A 20,938-nucleotide genomic window follows, 5' to 3' on the forward strand; every position below is an offset into this window, starting at 1 on the left:
ATCTAAACTATAATTGTATTTTTTATTGATTGTATGTTGAAATGATGCTTTCATTATATTGGGTTAAATATTAAAATTCACTATACCTTTTTTTAAAGTAGCAGAATTGCAGTGTGCATTATAGTTTTTGTGATTCCATAAAGCTGATATGAGGCTTGTATATGTTTGTTAATTTTGTTTTCCTCTTACAGGTTTTAGAACTGATTTGTACTCGCGAGTCCGGAGCAGTCTTCGAGGCTGGTGGCTTGAACTGTGTGCTCACCTTCATTCGTGATAGTGGTCACCTGGTTCATAAGGACACCTTGCACTCTGCCATGGCTGTGGTCTCAAGACTCTGTGGCAAGATGGAACCTCAAGATTCTTCTTTAGAAATTTGTGTTGAATCTCTATCTAGTTTATTGAAACATGAAGATCATCAGGTACATACATTTCTGTTGTGTATGCTAAATTTCCTGATTTCACTGACACCCAGTAATTTGATTTTTTCACTTAGAGTTACTCCACCTCATCCCTTGCACTCATTAGGATCTCTATTTAGTCATCTCTTTTATGGGGGGCAGGGGTGTCAAAATGTTTGTTCTTTTTTAATTATTTAAGTAATAAGTTTCTCTTAGATTTTAAGTGTCATAGAAATATGATGATTTTACAGCTGCTTTGCTTCCCATGTGATTTTGTTGACCCCATAATTTTGTTGGCTTATTGACTTGAAATTAAATGGATTACATTAAAGTGACGCAGTGTGAACTTACCTATAAATCTCTGTGGAATAAATAGCTTAGAAAGTAAAACTGGGCTTTACTAACTTTTTAACTGTTCATATATTATTTTCAGGTGCTATTCTTAGATTATCTTGGCAAAGTTGTACCTAGTAATAGTTAATATTTCCAAATTTTCATTGCCCACTTAGGTTGATATTATGTATTTTTAAAAATTTATTTATTTATTTTTATTTGGAAGACAGATTTTACAGAGAGGAAAGACAGAAAGATCCTCCATGTACTGATTCACTCTCCAGGGGGCAACAACCGCCAGAGCTGAGCCTATTTAAAGCTGGGAGTCAGGAGCCTCTTCTGGGTCTCCTATGTGGGTGCAGGGTTCCAAGCATTTGCCCATTTTCTCCTGCCTTGCAACACCATAAACAGAGTTGAATAAGAAGTGGAGCAGCCAGGACACAAACTGGCGCCCATGTGGGATGGTGGTGCTGCTGCATGGAGGGGATTCGCCTGTTGAACCACCACACCAGCCCTGCATGATACTCTGTTATTTAAGCTGACACCAGGAGGTCTAGGTTCCATTATCTCCATTTGAAAATATTGTTTAAGCATTTTTATTTTAATAAAGAAATAGAGCTCTTCTATCTGCTGATTGGCCCAGCTAAAACCAAGAGCATGATACTTGGTAGTGCTCCTCATGTGGGTGACATGGGCCTACTACTTGAGCCATCACCTTCTGTCTCCCAGATTGTGCATTATCTGGAAACTGGAATCAGCAGTAAAGTGAGGACTAAAACCAAGGCACCTGCACATAGATCTGGATGTCCATTTGTTGTATTGACTATGTCAGTCAGACATGCAATCCTGTTGTCCCTGTCTCACAGAGGAAGGATCCAAGGAGTAGTATACTTGCATAATCTTATAGTTAGCAGCTGTGGAGCCATGATCAAATTAATTGTGACGTGGTAACAACTGCCTTTCTTGTGATGTCAGTGTTGAGGTCGTTAGTACTAGGTCTTTGGGATGAATCTTAACTCTGTGTATGTTCCTTTTGCATTTAGGTTTCAGATGGAGCTCTGCGGTGCTTTGCATCACTGGCTGACCGGTTTACTCGTCGTGGTGTTGACCCAGCTCCATTGGCCAAGCATGGATTAACAGAGGAGCTGTTATCTCGGATGGCTGCTGCTGGTGGCACCGTATCAGGGCCATCGTCAGCATGCAAGCCTGGCCGAAGCAGCGCAGGAGCGCCTTCCGCAACTGCAGATTCCAAACTCAGTAACCAGGTGTCGACCATTGTCAGTCTGCTCTCTACACTCTGCAGAGGCTCTCCGGTGGTCACACACGTAAGAATGGTTTTGAATATTTGCTTTTTTATTTTTCAGAAAAAAAGTGTTTTTTTGTAATGTAAATCTTTTACATTTTTTTCCCTTCTTCATTTTTAGAATCTCCTGAGGTCAGAGCTTCCAGATTCAATTGAAAGTGCATTGCAAGGAGATGAAAGATGTGTGTTGGACACCATGCGTTTGGTTGATCTTCTCTTGGTGCTATTATTTGAAGGACGTAAGGCTTTGCCAAAGTCTAGTGCTGGATCTACAGGCAGAATTCCAGGACTTCGGAGATTGGATAGTTCTGGCGAACGCTCACATCGGCAGCTTATAGACTGTATTCGAAGTAAAGATACCGATGCACTTATAGATGCAATTGACACGGGAGGTCAGCAAAACTTTTTAATTTTAAAACTGTGAGATAAAGAATTATAGGCAATTTCTTATTTTTGTTTTTTAATAGTATTCTTTACAGTCATGCCAAATAATAGATTAGCCAATCTCTTCAGTGTCCTCCCCCTTCCCAAGTGTAATTTTATGTCAGCCTGTTGCATAGAAAAACCTGAATAAATGCCTATTGAATGAGAAAAACTTCTATGAAGGTTGACATTTACCTGTTTTATAACGTGAGGGACATCCTGCCAGTTCTAAGGTGAACTTACAGATTGAAATGGTAATTATTTTCTTAAGATTAATATAAACTGAAATATAATTTTTAAAGTCATTTAAAATTTTTCTCTTTACATTTATGTGAGAAATAGAAAGAGATGGAGACAGAGATTATACTCTGGTTCCCTCCCTGAATGCCTGTAACTGCCAGGGTACTGACTAGGCACAACTCCAGGGTCTCTCACCCAGATCCATGAGCCGTCATCTCCTGTCCCCCAGCATTCACATTAGCCACTGGGTCTCTAGCCAGTTGTTCTAGCATGGGGTATAGGTGTCCTGAGCAGTGACTTAACCACTCACTAAAGTGCTCTCAAATATATACAATAGTTTGAGGGTTTTTTGTTGTTGTTGTTTTTTGCTTTGTTTTGTTTTTATTTCTTTTTATTCGGAAGTCAGATCTATAGAGAGACAGAGAGAAAGATCTTCTGTCCACTGGCTTACTCCTCAAGTGGCTGTATCTGAAGCCAAGAGCCAGGAGCTTCTTCCGGATCTCCCACATGGGTGCAGGATCCCAAGGCCTTGGGCGTTTCTCTCCTGCTTTCCCAGGCCACAAGCAGGGAGCTGGAAGGGAAGTGGAGCAGCCAGAATAAAAATCAGCGTCCATGTGGGATCCCGATACATGCAAGGCGAGGACTTTAGGCACTAGACTACTATGCCAGGCCCTATACAGTAGTTTTTTTAGATCGCTGCATCAAGCAATATTCAAATAGGAATTAGTGGAAGATGTTTTTGGATCATTTGATCTTCTTTTGATTAGAGGTCTCATTTTTAAAATTTTGTTTTTTAATATTTTCTTTACTAGAGAGAGAGAAAGGGTGGAAGAAGAGATTTTTATCTGCTGGTTCATGCCCTAAATGCCTGCAATAGCCAGAGCTGGCCTAGGCTGAAGCCAGGAGACAGGAACATGGGTGGGGCATAAGCACCTGATTCAGCATCATCATCTTATTTATTTGACAATCAGAGCTGCAGAGTAGAAATACCTTCCATCCACTGGTTCATTCCCCAAGTGGCTGCGGTGACCAAGGAGCTTCATTGTGTCACCTATAATGGCAGGAATCCAAACACTTGGGCCATTCTTCTCTGGTTCCTGTTTTGTTAACAGCTGGATCAGAAGTGGAGCAGCTGGAAAGAAGCCAGTATTGCAGGCATCACAGGTGGCGGCTTTGCCTGTTACACTAGACTGGCCCCTCTGTTCATCCTGTTATGATTCCCAGAGTTCACTGACAAGAAGCTAGATCAGAAGTAGGGTAGCTGGAACAAGAACTGGCACTGTGCTATGGAATTCAGGCAGCTGAAGTAGCAATGTAAACAGTTGTACTAACATATTTACTCCAAGCTCTGTTTTAAAAGAATTAAGAGATTTCACTTAGTTTTCACATCCGCCATTACCCACTGCTCATCTCTCAGGCACATTAAGATGGCCTGCTGCCATCTTAAGTGGCAATTGGCCTTCTGTGCCATGATATCAGGCCCATTTCTTATTTCCATTTCATCCTAAAAACCTTGTGAATCCTTAGTGAGTTAAAAGTGTTTTAGAGTACTTCACCAACTGTATATTTAAAGAATTTTTTTAAAGACTTATCTTTATTTGAAAGAGTTGCGGAAATGGGGGACAGAGAATGAGGTCTCCATCCAATAATTCTCTCCCCACATGGCCACAGCGGACAGAGCCGGGAGCCGGGAGCTTCCTCCAGGTCTCCACATGGGTGCATGGTTCCAAGCATTTGAGCCGTTTTCTGCTGCTTTCCCAGGCCATAAGCAGGGAGCTGGATTAGAAGTGGAGCAACTAAGATACAAATCTGTGCCTATATGTGATACCAGCTCCACAGCTGGAGCCTTAGCCTAGTTTGCCATGGCACTGGTCCTGAAAGACTCTTGATTCTGTGTAGTGGATTGTTAATTTTAATCTCCAAATGGTTCGAAGCTTAGCAGTGTTCATTATTATTTTATTGGCTTTTAATATGAGTTGGTTTGTTTCTCATTTATACTTTCAGCCTTTGAAGTAAATTTTATGGATGATGTGGGTCAGACTTTGCTAAACTGGGCCTCTGCTTTTGGAACTCAGGAAATGGTAAGCTAATAAAAAAAAGTTAATATTTTATATCAAAGGTAGACAATGAAGCAACTTTATGATTCTTTATCATTTTACAGGTAGAATTTCTTTGTGAGAGAGGTGCTGATGTAAATAGGGGTCAAAGGTCATCATCATTACATTATGCTGCATGTTTTGGAAGACCTCAAGTAGCAAAGGTAAAATACAGGTTTTAAAATTATGAATTTGCAGCATGTACGTGCTTAAAAGTTATGATATAAAAGCATTCTGGTAAGTCATGGCTCCATTCCATCTCCATCTACTCCATTCCTTTTTCTAAAATATGTAAATGCCTTTGAAGTACATATTTATTTGAAAGGCAGATAGAGACCAAACAAGATTGTCTGTCTGCTAGCTCATTCTCCAGATGTTTTCAGCAGCCAGGACTCAGCCATGCCAAATTCAGGAGCTCTGGAGTTCTTTCTGGCTCTGCTATGTGGCTGGCAGGGATCTAAGTACTTGGGGTATCAACTGTTCCTCCTAAGGTGCCCAATTGTAGGAACTGATGTTTGGGGTCTAAAGTCTAAACAGATGGGGTTGTCTTTTTTTTTTTTTTTTAAGATTTATTTTTTGGAAAAGGCAAAGTTACAAAGAAAGAGAAACAGAGAGAAATGGCTTTCATCCTTTTGTTCACTGTCCAAATTGCTGCAGTAAGTGAGGCTAGGCCAGGCAGACGCCAGGAACTTTTTCTGGACCTCCCACGTGGGTGGCAGGAGCCCAAGGACTTGCTGCCTGCCATCTTCCTCTGGTTTCCCAGGCTCATTAACAAGGAGCCGGATTGGAAGTGTCACAGCTGGAACTCAAGCCCTTGCCCATATGGAATGCCAACACTGCTGGCAGTGGCTTAATGTGCTACAACTTAGGGAGGAGCAGGCAAGGCTCTTTAGTTTTTTGTTTTGTTATCTTTTCAACCTTTTCTAAATATAGATCCAAATAAAGCACTTAGAATAGGGCCCGGTGCAGTAGCCTAGCAACTAACTTCCTCACCAAGATCCCATATGGGTGTCGGGTCTAATCCCAGTGACCTCACTTTCCATCTAGCTCCCTGCTTGTGGCCTGGGAAAGCAGTTGAGGATGACCCAAAGCTTTGGGACCCTGTACCCGCTCTGGGCTCTTGGCTTCAGATCAGTTTGGCTCCGGATGTTGTGGTCACTTGGGGAGTGAATAATCGGATGGAAGATCTTCTCTGTCTCTTCTTTCTGTATATCTCACTTTCCAATAACAATAACAATAATAATAATAATAAAGCACATAGATGGGCATTATTTCCTCCTTATGCAGTGTGCACTGATTCCATCTTAATTTTTTTTTTACAAGTTATTTGAAAACCTCCCTTACAATATAGAGAACTTTTTTTTTACAAGTTTATTCAGCTAGTCCCCTGCTAAGAAATTTCTAATTTCTTAGAAATGAATGATTGTGTATGCAGGTAGTCTCCATAAAGTCTGTAGAAAGCTCATCATGAAGCTGTTGTTGGATTTCACATTTTTTGTACCAAAATGAGCTTATCTTTGAATTCCATTTCTTCATGAACTTTTGGAAGTAGCTTTGTATTTCTGTTACTTCTGTTCATTAAAAGAACAAATAATTCTCTTAGCAAACAGAGGCATCTGGGGAGTCCTTTGGACGCAGCTTGTAACTTTGTAACAGAGAAAGATGGAAGCTTTGATTCCATTAGCTTGGATTGATTAGGTTTAGAGAACCTGATGCTTCTGAGGTGATTAATACTGAATAAACAAAGCAGGTTTTAGAAGTTCTAATTTAGGTATTCCTAAAGTCATCTAGCTAAAAAAAGCTTTAATCAAGTTAACTATGATTACATCCATGTGAGGTTATGAAAGGTTTAGGACAATGTATGAACAGATGAAAGACATTTATTGATGACACTTTGATCAGAGAACCATAAAGTTAACATTATATATTAAAGGTTGATTGCCAGGTAACAACTTGATGCCTCTGCTTTTCTTTTTTTTATTATTGGTTGTATCTGTACTGCTGCTTAGAATATGTGAGAGTTTATTTATGAACTTGTTATTTTTTTAATAAGATGTGTTTATTGGTTTATTTGAGGCCATAGTTAAAGATAGAGGCAGGGAGACATTAAGAGAGTTTCACTCCCCAGATCGCCGCATAGGAGAGAATGCCAGTCTGAAGCCAAGAGCCTCATCCAGGTCTCTCACATGGGCTCTGGGCCCCAAGCACCTGGACCATGTTCTGATGATTTCCCAGGCACAATAGCAAAGAGTGTTTGAAGCGGAACAGCTGGGACTTGCACCAGTTTAATATGATATACTACAGCATCAGCCCCTGATGCCACTATTAAAGAAATTGGGAGGAAGAATTTGATGACGTGGGTGACAGATTAGTATGGTAACATAATTTAATTTGGGGGGGGGCGATAAATTTAATCTAATTTGTGTAGCTGTGAATAGGCTGGTTTTAGAGTGATAAGTGCAAAGACAGCCCTGTATTGGTATCTGTATGATTTAATTACTCTGGGAAATAATTAGATTTCAGAGCTGCCTTTCAATGAAATAAGGTGTTGTTAGTCCCCATTAAGTGCTTTTCTTCTCTAGACTTTGCTGCGGCATGGTGCAAACCCAGATCTGAGAGATGAAGATGGGAAAACTCCTTTAGATAAAGCTCGAGAAAGGGGCCATAGTGAAGTAGTAGCTATTCTTCAGTCTCCAGGTGAGTGATAAATTCTTTCTTTTTAAGCTGTCTAGTATTTTCAGTTTCACTTCCATGGAAGTAGCTTTTTATACACGTACTGCCTTTACATTAATGTAAGTTAGCTATTTCTAAGATGTTTGATAGCCTTCTCTTAATAAAACCTTAACTTTCTCTTCGGTGTGCTTTGTGACTGCATGATTAAGAAAGGAACAAAATCTGAAGTTTAAAGGATGTGGGAATAGCAGGTAAAGGTAATTGAGCATGTTTAGATGCAGCATTCTAACAAAAGGGCCCCTGTGAAATAATTTTTGGTGTCACAGAATTTCAGAAGTTATCTTTGTCATTCAGCTCACCGAAAGTGCTGGTGACGTTAAGTGTTCTGACAGACACTGTTGATAGATATGATACCATAATTTCAGTGTGTTCGTGATGTAATGGTTTGAAGATGGGTTTATCTTATTATTTACTTGAAAAAAAGCATTTCCAAATAGGTATCTCTTAATATATGTCTGCAGGTGATTGGATGTGCCCAGTTAATAAAGGAGATGATAAGAAAAAAAAAGATACAAATAAAGATGAAGAAGAATGTAATGAGCCCAAAGGAGATCCAGAAATGGCGCCCATGTATTTGAAGAGGTTATTGCCAGTGTTCGCACAGACATTTCAACAAACTATGCTGCCTTCAATAAGGTGATCATTCACACCATTTGTATCTGTTAGTTAACTGATACCAAGTGTATGGTGTTATTTTTTTTCTACAGGAATTTGAGGTTCCTGGGTTTTTTTTTGTAAAGATTTGCATTTATGTATTTAAGAGAGAAAGGAGAGATAGATAGCCAGAGAAAGTTCCCCAGAAAGTTCCCATCTACTGTTTCATTCCCTGACCGCCTGAGAAGACAGCGCCTGGGTGGGGCCCAAAGCTGGACCACGGAGGTACCGTTTTTGGTAGGTGGAAAGAATCAAATTACTGGAGCTGTGTCCTTGCTGCAAACTACAGCCCTTCCCCAGAGTCTGCATTGGCAGGAAACGAGCCAGGAACTGCAGCCAAGTACTCCATTGAGGGATGCAGGCAACATCTGAGGTTTATTTTAGCATTGAAAAAATTACAGTAGGAGTAAAAATTAGATTGGAAATAGGAATTGGGCCTTTTTCCCTCCCTGGTGATCTGGTTTTTAAGGGGTTTGGAATACCAGGAGTACTAATTTCTTAACATGTTTCTTTGATATCTCTAAATATTATGGATATTTAGAAAAAGTTTGTGAAGTGTAGCCAACACTTTCTGACCTTTGTGGAGGCCTGCTAACAGGGGCCATGTGACATGTCCACTTGAAATAAATGAGTGCAGCCTCTTGGCTTAGTGTGCCCTCACAGGTCAGCAAGTTACAGTGCAGAGTGCTAAGCCGTAGATTAGACACAGAGTCGGAGTTCTCTGGGATGATAGGTGAGTTAACGCTAGTTGGACTTGGCAAATCTCAGATGCTTGCAGTGGCAGGGTTTTCAGAGTGGTTTAACTGTACCTAGGAGTTTCCTAGTCTGAACATGCGTTGTGCATGTGTGTGGAGATAAATGTCAGTCAGCCGATCCTGGTGTGTCTCCTTGTGGAGTATCCAGAGTGTATCACTTCTGTCTTTGCCCGTAGTAAGGCCCAAGCTGATTGACTATAGTTTGATTATATCAGTAACTTCTTTACTATTTGTGCTATTTTTCTCCCTTGCAACTCTACAGTTTGTGCTGCATATTGGGTTGAATTTTATGTAGGTGTAATACATACATATTATTCTCATTTGAGAGGCAGAGAAAACTTTCGTCTGATGGCTCATTGCTGACATACCCAAAGTGCTGCCTCCAAGGGTTTGTACTAAGTTGAAGCTGGGGCTAGGAACCATAGATGAGAATCGAACCCAGGTACTCCAAAGTGGGACATGAGTATCTTAACTGCTGGGCTGAAAACCTGCCCCTGCAGTATATGTCTTAAATGGCAATCATCATCACTATTCAGTTTGAGCCCTCTGTTACATCTAATTAGTCTAAATTGAAATTCTTTAACCTTCAGGTTTCCAAGGTTTCTGTAATTCCCACCCAGCTCTCTGACCTTATTTAGCACCATTTAACCGCCAGCACTTAAACTGTGCTCGTGCTTCTGTTTTTGAAACATTCCCAAGTATGTCTAAGGCTATTGCCTTTGTTTTCCATCTGCCTGCTATTTTCTGTCAAATGTTCTGAATGGGTGATTGTTTCATGAACTCTGTTGAAATGTTATACACTGAAGTTTGTGTCCAAAGTTTATATTTACCCCTAGGGCCGCGTTACCATCAGTCATATTTTGCTGTCTTCACAGACTTTATTTTATTGGTTGGTTTATAGTTTTATTTTCTTTCCTCTGTGATAAATGCCTTGAGATCCTGCCTTGTGTACTGTTGTTAATGCTGTAAAGACAAGAAGGTATAGAGTAGAACTGGATGCTTGAGGTGCTTAGTAGATACATTTTTTTTCCCTTGGCAAGTACTTTGATTAATGGAGAACATTGGGAAGCTCAGTGAGTAGTGTTTAGAAGATGGCAGGAGTTTTTTGTGAGATGAAGAGTGGACTTGACGCCATGGGATAAGATTTCTAAAGACCTAAGGCTGATGCTGTGCTGCAGTGGTGCTGGCGTTCCATGAGCACTTGTTCGAGATCTGGCTGGTCTGCTTCTGACTCAGCTTCTGAAATTATGTAACACTCATGCCAATTAAGTGTAAAATAGAGTAGTAAATTTATAGAAATGATCAGTTTTGCTGCTATTAATATACTAAGAAAGATTACGTTAAAATGAGCTTTAGGACCCAGTGTGATAACCTATTGGCTAAATTCTTTGCCTTGCACGTGGCGAGATCCTATGTAGGCATTGATTCTAATCCCCGTAACCCTGTTCCCATCCAGCTCCCTGCTTGTGGCCTGGGAAAGCTGTCGAGGACCAACCAAAGCTTTGGGACCCTGCACCCATGTGGGAGACCCGGAAGAGACTACAGGCTCCTGGCTTCATATTGGCTCATCTCGAGCAGTTGCAGCCAGTTGGAGAGTGAACCATTAGACAGATCTTCCTCTTTGTATATCTGACTTTACAGTAAAAATAAATCTTTTTTAAAAATTAAGCTTTAGTCATATTACTAATACTGCTTTTCAAGCATTTCGAGACTATTGCATGTACCTGGGCAAAAACTTTGAAACATGTGTCATTGTGACTTTGGGTTGTTATCGGGTGGCCCTTCCCCATCCTTTGGTACTGGGATGGTTGGACCTGTCCTGCTACCTTCCTCAACCCTCCAGAAATAGGAAAAAGAAATAGACAGCTTGGAAACAGCGATCACACCCGCTTCTCCCTAACCCCAGATCCTCCCCATCCTGGTTGACTATGTAAACAATTATCTAAAATTTAAAAAAAAAAAGATTTATTTTTATTGAAAAAGCAGATAAACAGAGAGAAGGAGACACAGAGAGAAAGATCCTCCTTCTGCTGGTTCAGTCCCCAAGAAGCCACAATGGCCAGAGCTGAGCCAGTCCAAAGCCAGGAGCCAAGTGCCTCCTCCAGGTCTCCCACACAGTGCAGGGTTCAAGGCTTTGGGCTGTCCTCGACTGTTTTCTCAGGCCACAGGCAGGAAGCTGGGTGGGAAGTGGAGCAGCTGGAACATGAACTGGCACCCATATGGAATCCCAGCAGCGTGCATAGTGAGGACTTTGGCCATTAGACTACTGCACTGGGCCCTATTGCTTCAATTGTTACGTGTTTTTAAAAAATTAAGTGTACTTTTTTGGCAGTTTGTACAACAATATTGGATGCTTTAGTTTTTATTGCTCTATGGTTGGATTTTATTATTATTTTTTAATCTCAACCTAACCTAAAATTTTGCTTTTTATTCTTTAAGGAAAGCAAGTCTTGCTCTAATTCGAAAAATGATTCATTTTTGTTCTGAAGCACTATTAAAAGAAGTCTGTGATTCTGATGTTGGTCATAATCTGCCTACAATACTAGTGGAAATCACTGCAGCTGTCCTAGATCAGGAGGTTTGTATCTTTTTTGAAACTCTTGTGACTTCATTTCCCTGTAGTAATCAGTATACTAGAAAGCTTTTTTTCTAATTTCAGTGTAAATAGTTTTATGTAGATTATTGTTATTTGGCTACTCTAGACAAATAAACCTATATTTATTGTATTTCTTTTATTTCCCTGCTACCATACATTTTATTTTTCTTTCCAGGATGATGATGATGGCCATTTGCTGGCTTTGCAGATCATAAGGGATTTGGTAGATAAAGGTGGCGATATTTTTTTGGATCAGCTAGCGAGGCTTGGCGTGATTAGCAAAGTGTCAACTTTGGCAGGTCCTTCCTCTGATGATGAGAATGAAGAGGAGTCAAAGCCAGAGAAAGTAAGTGGTTTTAACTATAGTAGTAACAGGAATAGGATTTACTTTGAAAAATCTAATTTCAAATTATAATATTTTTGAAAAATAATGGTATTATGAAGTAGTTTTTTATTGGTCAGTTTTTAAATATACAAAAAAATTGTGTATATGGTTGAGGAATATCACACAATCATCTATTCCTAATTTTCCTAATTCAGTAGACAATATTTACCTCATTTGCTGTATTTTCTTTTTATTTATTTATTTATTTTTAAGATTATTTTTATTGGAAAGGCAGATTTACAGAGTGAAGGAGAGACAAAAAAGATCTTCCATCTGCTGGTTCACTCCCCAAGTAGCCGCAATGACCGGAGCTGAGCCAATCCGAAGCTAGGAGCCAGGACCTTCCTTCAGGTCCCCCACGCAGGTGCAGGGTCCCAAGGCTTTGGGCAGTCCTTGACTGCTTTCCCAGGCCACAAGCAGGGAGCTGGATGGGAATTTGATCAGCCAGGGTACGAATCAACACCCATATGGAATCCCAGCATGTTCAGGCAAGGTCTTTAGCCACTAGGATGCTGCACCTTGGCCACTTGATTATTTTTGTAGATTCTCATGTTTATGTGTATTATCACTGAAGGTGTACTGGACAGAGTGCCTCTTTTTTACACTGAAGTACTTCATAAAAACACTAGGACATATTTCTAGATAATAGTACAATCATCAAGTTAGAAAATTTAGTTTTTTTCTGACAGTTTTTTTTTACTTGGAAGGCAGGTTAAAGAGAGAATCTTCCACTGGTTAACTCCCAAATGGTCACAGTAGCTGGAGCTGAGCTGATCCAAAGCCAGGAGCCTGAAGCTTCTGATTTCCGACATGGGTGCAGGGTCCCCAGGCCCTGGATCATCCTCGACTGCTTTTCCAGGCCACAAGCAGGAAGCTGAATGGGAAGTAAGACAGGCAGGACACAAATTGGCGCCCATATGGCATGCCAACTTTGCAGGTGGAAGAATAGCTTGCCTAGGCCACTGCACCAGCTTCGCAAATTCAGTGTTTTTATAAGACGACTATCTACCCCAATACCGTATTTGAATTTTGTTTTGTCCTTAATGTTCTTCCTACCAGTTTTTGTAACACTCGATTATGCCCACCGTTGTAGTGAATTTACTAGGGTTCTATTTTATTACTAATTATATATAGAACCCATTGGTCTTCATCACTAATACGTTTAATTTCATTTGGTATATGAATTTCTTAGCATTTTCTGACAGTACTGATAAGATTTAATTATGTGAGGGCCCGGCAGCGTGGCCTAGCTGCTAAAGTCCTTGCCTTGAACGCACTGGGATCCCATATGGATGCCGGTTCTAATCCCGGCAGCTCCACTTCCCATCCACCTCCCTGCTTGTGGCCTGGGGAAGCAGTCAAGGACAGCCCAAAGATTGGGAGCCTGCACCAGTGTGGGATACCCAGAAGAAGTTCCTGGATCCTGGCTTCGGATCGGCATAGCATCGGCCGTTGCGCTCACTTGGGAAGTGAATCATCGGACGGAAGATCTTCCTCTCTGTCTCTCCTCTCTGTATGTCTGACTTTCCAATAAATAAATAAATTTTAAAAAAAAATGATTTAATTATGTGTGACTAGCTTGTTAAGATAGTTAACTCCAAATCACTGAATATCATCTTCAAGATGGTTAAAAATGTATATTTCATTTCTGATCATATTTTTTAAAATACTTGGGAATATTCCAAGTAGAAATGTTTCCCATGTCTTGTTGAATACATCTCTGTGTTTAGGAAGATGAACCCCAGGAAGATGCTAAAGAATTGCAGCAAGGGAAACCATATCACTGGCGAGACTGGTCTGTCATTAGGGGAAGGGACTGCTTATATATCTGGAGTGATGCGGCCGCCTTGGAGTTATCTAACGGCAGTAACGGATGGTTCCGATTTATCCTGGATGGAAAGCTTGCCACTATGTATTCAAGTGGTAGTCCAGAAGGTGGATCTGACAGTTCAGGTAATAATCTGCTTTAAATAAGATATATTACTTGTATCTACAAGTTTTTCCCTGCTCATATTTTTGTTAGTTTTGTTATGGAAACATGTGTGAGATAAAGAATAGCATTATTATCATATTTTTTTAAGGAAAAATTGAAATGCTTTATTTGGAAGACAGACAGGAGAGTGTTGTTTGATGACCATGTGGCCAGTTTCTTTAGTAACAGTAAGAAAAACTTACTATTCTGTGAAAAAAACTTGTAAATGCTTCATTATAAGAGACCAAGAACAGTATTATAATTACATTTCTATTAAAGAAAAAAAAGTTTAGTGCTTTATTTGAAATGCAGGCAGCGGGGGAGAGATGGAATGTTGCTATCTGCTGATACACTTCTCACATGCCTACAGTGGCTGGACCTGGGCTGGATGCTGACTGCTGTGAGCTCAGTCCAGGTGTGAGTGGCAGAGAAAGAACTCTGCAGGGTGGCTCACATTTACCAACAGGTATTTTAGCTACCAAACCAAGCACAGCAGCACTGTTCGCTCTCTCTCCGCAGTGTCAGATAAAGCTATTTTGCCTATAGGATTACTTCTATGCCTGCACTTAAGCAAATCAAATCAGTGATGGGATTCCAAAGAACAAAATGTTACTAATTTTTATCTGTAAAATTGATACTCCAGTTCAGTAGTTTGTTTTCTTTTAAAACATAGAATGAGATTTTAAAAGCAAGCATTTTGTCTTTATAGAAAGCAGAAGTGAATTTCTAGAGAAGTTACAAAGAGCCCGAGGTCAAGTTAAGCCATCTACTTCAAGTCAACCTATACTCTCAGCACCAGGACCCACTAAACTCACTGTAGGAAATTGGTCATTGACATGTTTGAAAGAAGGAGAAATTGCTATTCATAACTCAGATGGTCAACAGGCTACAATATTGAAAGAAGATTTGCCTGGTTTTGTATTTGAATCTAATAGAGGAACCAAACATTCATTTACTGCAGAAACATCACTGGGTAAGTAGAGATACCTTTGTTTAGTAGATGAGAATGAATAAGTTTGTTAAATTGCAAGAAAGTGTGTACCATAAAATCCTTTTTTTGTTTATCAAGGTTCAGAATTTGTGACTGGCTGGACTGGCAAAAGAGGCAGAAAATTGAAATCTAAGTTAGAAAAAACAAAACAAAAGGTATATTTTTTAATCTTTTGTATAGACTTTGTGAAATCTTATGATAGGTAATGAGTACTGAAAAAATTAAGATGTATGCCTAAGCCATTCTAATAATTATGTACTTGTGGCTTTCCTATTATATCTCTTTTCAGTATTTTCCAGTGTTGACTTACATATAATCTTTACATATATATTATATACTAACATAAAAACAAGCATAATCGACAGTTAAATTATTTGACATAGTAATGGAAAATAACTCATTTAAGTTATTATGGATAATAATTTTAGTGACACAGTGAGATTGATAGTAATTATTATATTTCATAATCCAGAACTAATATTCTGTGATACAACAGTTTACCTGCACAGCCTTAGAATGTTTTGGTGCTGGTTTAATGCTCACCAGATGACCACTGCTTCAGAAAGATTTGGGAGCAGAGGTGTTACTGATTCCAGTTTCACAAGCGTGATACCTAGGATGAGCATTTAACACGGCAGTCTTAGGGTGAGCGTTTCACTGAGCGGTTGGTTAAGTTGCTGTTTGGTGGACTTGCCGGGGGTGCCTGGGTTCAGGTGGTGACTGCTCTGACTGCTGCTCCCTGCTAGTTCCGTACGCTTGGAGACACTGGTGGACAAGGATTGAGTTGCAGGCTGCTGTCCTTGAATTGGCTCAGCCCTGGTTGTTTGGGGGAATTTGGGGACTGAAATGACAGATAGAAGGCCCATGTCCACTTTTCAAGTAAAAGGAAAATATATAAATTTGGGGGGAAATTGTTTATTTTCATCTGCTTGAAAGGCAAAGCAACAGAGAGACAGATGAGAGAAGTGAGAGATCTTCCATTCACTCCTGTGCTCCCTGAGCTAAGGCCAGGGTGCAGTCCTGATCTGTGTAGGTATTAGGGGCTCACGTATTTGAGAGTCATTTGCTGCTTTCTGGTTTCATTAACAGAGTGTGGAATCAAAAGTAGAATAGCTTATAATTAAACCAGCACTATCCTAAACACAGCTTAACTGCTGTGTTGTAATGTCTGCGTCTATAAGTAATTTATTTTAAAAATAATTTGGGGCCTGGCCCGGTAACCTAGTGGCTAAAGTCCTTGCCTTGCATATACTGGGATCCTATATGGTTGCCTGTTCTAATCCCGGTGGCCTGGGAAAACAGTCGAGGACAACCCAAAGTCTTGGGACCCTGCACCTGCCTGGGAGACCTGGATGAAGCTCCATGCTCCTGGCTTTGGATCGGCTCAACTCTGGACATTGTGGCTGCTTGAAGAGTGAATAATCAGACAGATCTTCCTCTCTTTCTCTCTTCCTCTCTGTATATCTGACATTCCTATAAAAGTAAATTAATTAGAATAATAATTTGAATGCTGATACTGTAACATAGCAAGTAAAGCTGCTGCCTGTGATACCAGCGTCCCATGTGGGTGCTGGTTCATATCCTGGATGTTCTGCTTGCAATCCAGTTTCCTGCTGCTGGCCTGGGAAAAACAGCAGGAGGTGGCTTAGGGGGGAACTTGTTTTGAATACTCAGTCTCTGTCTTCAGTCTGTCTCAGCCTTAGCTATTGCTGGTATTTGGATAGAGAACCAGTGGGTGGGAATTTTAACTGTTTTGACCTCAGTTCCTTATTGATACTGTTTATAAAAGGGATTCAAAGTTGCTCATTGATTAGAACTTTTAATTCTCAAAGGCAGATCAAAATAGAATGAAAACATGTTATTTAATAGTTCTGTGCTGGATTAGTTTGTGATTGAAATGTATTCAGGAGCTGGTATGCTGTGCGCCGTTTAGGCTGTCTCTTGCAGCACTAGTATCACATTTCAGAGTTCCAGTTAGAGTCTTAGCTGCTCTAGTTCAGATCAAGCTGCCTGCCAATAGGCCATGGCTGACAGTGGGTGATGGCTCAAGTGCTTGTGTCCATGTTGTCTTGTCAGAAAGCCAGGTGGAATTCCTGGCACAGCCCAGGTTGTTGCAGCAGCAGTTGGAAGTCATACTTCTGTCTCTTCCTCTGTCTCTCTGCATTTCAAATCTTAAGTTTGCATTGTTTAATCATGTTTTTGCAAATAGCATCATATGTAAATATAATCATACCCAAACCTAGAACATTCATGGATTGTTCTGTCCAGAAAATATTTTAAATGAGGTAATCGCTGCCCTGTTGACATAGTCATTTATTCTCATGGTGAAACTTTACATTGAGAGAATTTTATAGTGTGTTTACATAATTTGAATGGAAAGAATCTATAAAAGTATTAAGAAGGTATGTCACTTTAAAGTATAGACCAGCACCATGACATGGCAGTTTCGTCCAGATTGCTCATTTGGGTAGCAGAATCTGAACACTTGGGCCATCAAATGCTGCTTTTCTCAGGTCGTTAGAAGGGTCCTGGATTGGAAATGACGGGGTTGGGTCTTAAACCAGTGCCTGTACGGAATGCTGGTATCCCAGGCAATACCTTTCTAAACCACTGCAACACAAAGTGATCCCCAGGATGTTAATTTATTTATAATTTACTCATTTTCTTTATTTGAAAGAGTTAGAGACCTTCCATCCACTTGTTACTCTCCAGATAGCCAAAGTGGCCAGAGCTGGCACAGTCTGGAGCCAGGGGATTTTCCTGGGTCTCTCACATGGATGTGGTAGCCCAAGCACTTAAGCTATCTTGCAAGGGACTTTTTTTTTTTTTTTGTATCTTAGGAGGTTTATTCCAGCGGGAAAGGAATGGGGTGGAGGTGGTGGAGAGAAAAGGGGGAAGGGGAAGGAGGGAAGGAGGCTGGAAGGAGAGGAGAGGAGAGAATACAGGAGAGGAGAGAAGAAAGAGAGAGCGAGAGCTCCAGGGTCTGCAAGGTATGGGGGGCGTGGTTTGGGGGCAGGCCCCAGGCGATTGGTGCCTAGCGGGGAACTTTATCAGAAGTGGAGCAACCAGTATTCAAACTGATATCCATATGGGATGTAGCCACGCCACAATACCAATATTTATTCTTAAAACAGACTATCTGTGTAAAAGGAAAAGTTTAGTAAAATTATTAATTGCAGTGAAAATTCACATTTACTCTGTTCATTTTGTTAGGTACGAACTATGGCTCGAGATTTGTATGATGACCACTTTAAAGCTGTGGAAAGCATGCCTCGAGGAGTAGTGGTAACACTCAGGAACATAGCCACGCAGTTAGAGTCCTCTTGGGAGCTTCATACAAACAGACAAGTATGTCAGCCTCTTGATTAAGATTGCCAGTAAATTTTTAATTAGTTTGTTTCTGCTCTATTCTTTATATACTGGGAATTAAGTAGTGAATCAGCAGATTTTGACCCCAAGCCAAATAATGACCAGCCAGCCTTTTTGGTATAGCTTTATTAGTTAAGATTGATTTTATATGTTGAAAATTGAGAAGTCAAAAGAATATCATGAAACATGAGGTGGTTTTTTTTTTTGCAAATATTTAAATTGAATTTTAGTGTTCATAAATAGAATTTTCTTCCATGTAGCCATGTTAACTTTCATATTTTCTGTGACACTTTGATGCTACAGTAGTAGGGTTGGACAATTATGGCAGGCTACCTTGCTGAACAAACCCTGAAATCTTCCTGGTAAGCCCTTTATTGAAAATTTTGATAACCTCTGCTAGAGGTAATTTGCTTCAGTTAGCTAAATTTAATCTTTTGAAATATCTAATTTATTTTCATGAGAACTGATTTTATAATAAACTGTTTAAAGAATTTTATGGTTTTTTGATTGTCTTTTTAAAACATTTTTTTCTTTTAGTGTATTGAGGGTGAGAACACTTGGAGAGACTTAATGAAGACAGCCTTAGAAAACCTAATTGTACTGTTGAAGGATGAAAACACAATTTCACCTTATGAAATGTGCAGTAGTGGCTTGGTGCAAGCACTTCTTACTGTTTTAAACAATGTAAGTTTTTCCAATGACTAAATGCATAATTTTGAAAATTACTGTGGCTGTCCTTTTGGTAAAGCAATTGTTAGTTTGCTAGTTTTTAAGTATTTCTTTGCAAGACAATGTCATGACTTTGAATGTTCTGTCAGTTGAATCAGTAGGTGAATCTGTTTAATTTCATGTGTATGTTGGTAATACTGCTAGTCATACAGTAAAAAAATTTCAATTATTAAATGATTAGCAATCATTCAGATTGCTTCAATAATTTTATAATACCATATTAATAAATTTGTAGTAACATATTACTATTCTAGTCACCATGAAGTCATAATACATTTTAGCAAGAACCATAAACATTTTCTAAGTTTTTGGTTTTTGATTATTTTTTTTTTTTTTTTAGAGCATGGATTTGGATATGAAGCAAGATTGTAGCCAGCTAGTAGAAAGAATAAATGTTTTCAAAACAGCCTTTAGTGAAAATGAAGACGATGAAAGGTAAAAAAAAAAGTTAATTTAATCTAATATTGATGATGTTTGCAGAATTGGTCTAACTTCGTTTTTTTAAAGGAAAAAAAAACTTTGCATTCTTAACTTGTTAATATAGAAAGATGGATTTCATTAATTTCATGCATATAGTTCCAGGAATATATTTCTTTTTTTTCAATAAGATTTATTTCATTTTTATTGGAAAGGCAGATATACAGAGAGGAGGAGAGGCAGAGAGGAAGATCTTCCATCTGATGATTCACTCCCTAAGTGAGAGCAGCAGCCAGGCTATGCTAATCCGAAGCCAGGATCCAGGAGCTTCCTCCAGGTCTCCCATGTGGGTGCAGGGTCCCAAGGGTTTGGAGGTCCTCAACTGCTTTCCCAGGCCACAAGCAGGGAGTTGGATGGGAAGTGGAGCTGCTGGGATTAGAACCGGTACCCATATGAGATCCCAGGGCATTCAAGGCGAGGACTGCTAGGCCATGGCGCCATGCCCCTAGGAATATATTTCACCATCACTCATTCCTCCTTTGCCTCCTTCCTTTTTTTTTTTTTTTGCTTTAATCATCCTTGATGACACACTTTCTTCTTTTCCTTGTTAATTTTTGGCTTTTTGTTTTTGCTAAGCAAAAATACTGTGGTTTAGTGGGACTAGGGACAACAGCTATAAACAAATAACTGAATAGAAAAATGACCATTGAATAGAAAAATGACCATTTCACCCATATACAGTAAGTTATGAAATAATTACAGATAATTAAACTTGTATAACATTTATAACTGTTGTTTTGGTATAGTATAAAATGAAGTTTTACAAGCTATATTTGTAACGATTATAACGATACTGGTAACAAATATTTATTTATTTATTTTTACAGATTTATTTATTTATTTTGGAAAGTCAGATATACATGGAGGAGAGACAGAGAGGAAGGTCCTCTGTGCGATGATTCACTCCCCATGTGACCGCAACAGCCGGTTCTATGTCGATCCAAAGCCAGGAGCCAGGAACCTCCTCCAGGTCTCCCACACGGGTGCAGGGTCCCAAGGCTTTGGGCTGTCCTTGACTGCTTTCCCAGGCCACAAACAGGGAGCTAGATGGGAAGTGGGGCCGCCGGGATTAGAATTGGCACCCATATGGAATCCTGGCGCAATCAGGGCTAAGACTTTAGCCACTAGGCCATGCTGCCGGCCCATAAATACTTCTTTTTTAAACGTTGGCGCCCACATTTGAGGGAGAACATGTAGTATTTTTCTTTCGGGGTCGCCTTATTCTCAGTATGATGTCTTCCAGTTGAAAACTCCATTTTGCTGCAAATGGTAGCATTTTGGTCTCTTAGTAATATCACATTGTGTACATATACTGCTTTTTCTTTACCTTTTCATTTGATGATGGATTAGTTGATTCAAAACTGTGATTGTTGTGAGCAGTGCTTCAATAAAGGTATCTCTTTGATTCATCATGTTCAAGTCTTTGGGGCATATACCCGGTAGTGGAATTGCTAGATCATACCTGAAATCAATTTCTAGTTTTT

At 39.8% G+C, this 20,938-nt stretch overlaps 1 protein-coding gene across 7 annotated transcripts in view; it reads left to right on the forward strand.

The window, feature by feature from the left end:
* Nucleotides 1-20,938, forward strand: part of HECTD1 (HECT domain E3 ubiquitin protein ligase 1) — an 83,857-nt gene that overhangs the window by 24,391 nt on the left and 38,528 nt on the right. For 6 of the 7 annotated variants that reach the window (XR_005882663.1, XM_040970237.1, XM_040970236.1 and 3 more), the window contains exons 4-18: nt 192-419; nt 1,775-2,056; nt 2,156-2,426; nt 4,702-4,778; nt 4,859-4,957; nt 7,376-7,490; nt 7,988-8,162; nt 11,375-11,513; nt 11,707-11,877; nt 13,647-13,869; nt 14,598-14,861; nt 14,958-15,034; nt 18,093-18,227; nt 18,786-18,932; nt 19,318-19,412. Coding sequence is in view for 6 of the 7 variants with exons in the window: in XM_040970237.1 (XP_040826171.1) it covers nt 192-419; nt 1,775-2,056; nt 2,156-2,426; nt 4,702-4,778; nt 4,859-4,957; nt 7,376-7,490; nt 7,988-8,162; nt 11,375-11,513; nt 11,707-11,877; nt 13,647-13,869; nt 14,598-14,861; nt 14,958-15,034; nt 18,093-18,227; nt 18,786-18,932; nt 19,318-19,412 (2,498 nt within the window). In the remaining variant the exon portion in view is untranslated. The remainder of the gene's footprint in view (nt 1-191; nt 420-1,774; nt 2,057-2,155; nt 2,427-4,701; nt 4,779-4,858; nt 4,958-7,375; nt 7,491-7,987; nt 8,163-11,374; nt 11,514-11,706; nt 11,878-13,646; nt 13,870-14,597; nt 14,862-14,957; nt 15,035-18,092; nt 18,228-18,785; nt 18,933-19,317; nt 19,413-20,938) is intronic. The other variant, XM_040970242.1, reaches the window with a different exon arrangement.

The sequence above is a fragment of the Ochotona curzoniae genome, unplaced genomic scaffold (genome assembly GCF_017591425.1).
Source record: "Ochotona curzoniae isolate NIBS_2020 unplaced genomic scaffold, NIBS_Ocur_1.0 scaffold_4701, whole genome shotgun sequence".
Classification (NCBI taxonomy): Eukaryota; Metazoa; Chordata; class Mammalia; order Lagomorpha; family Ochotonidae; genus Ochotona; species Ochotona curzoniae.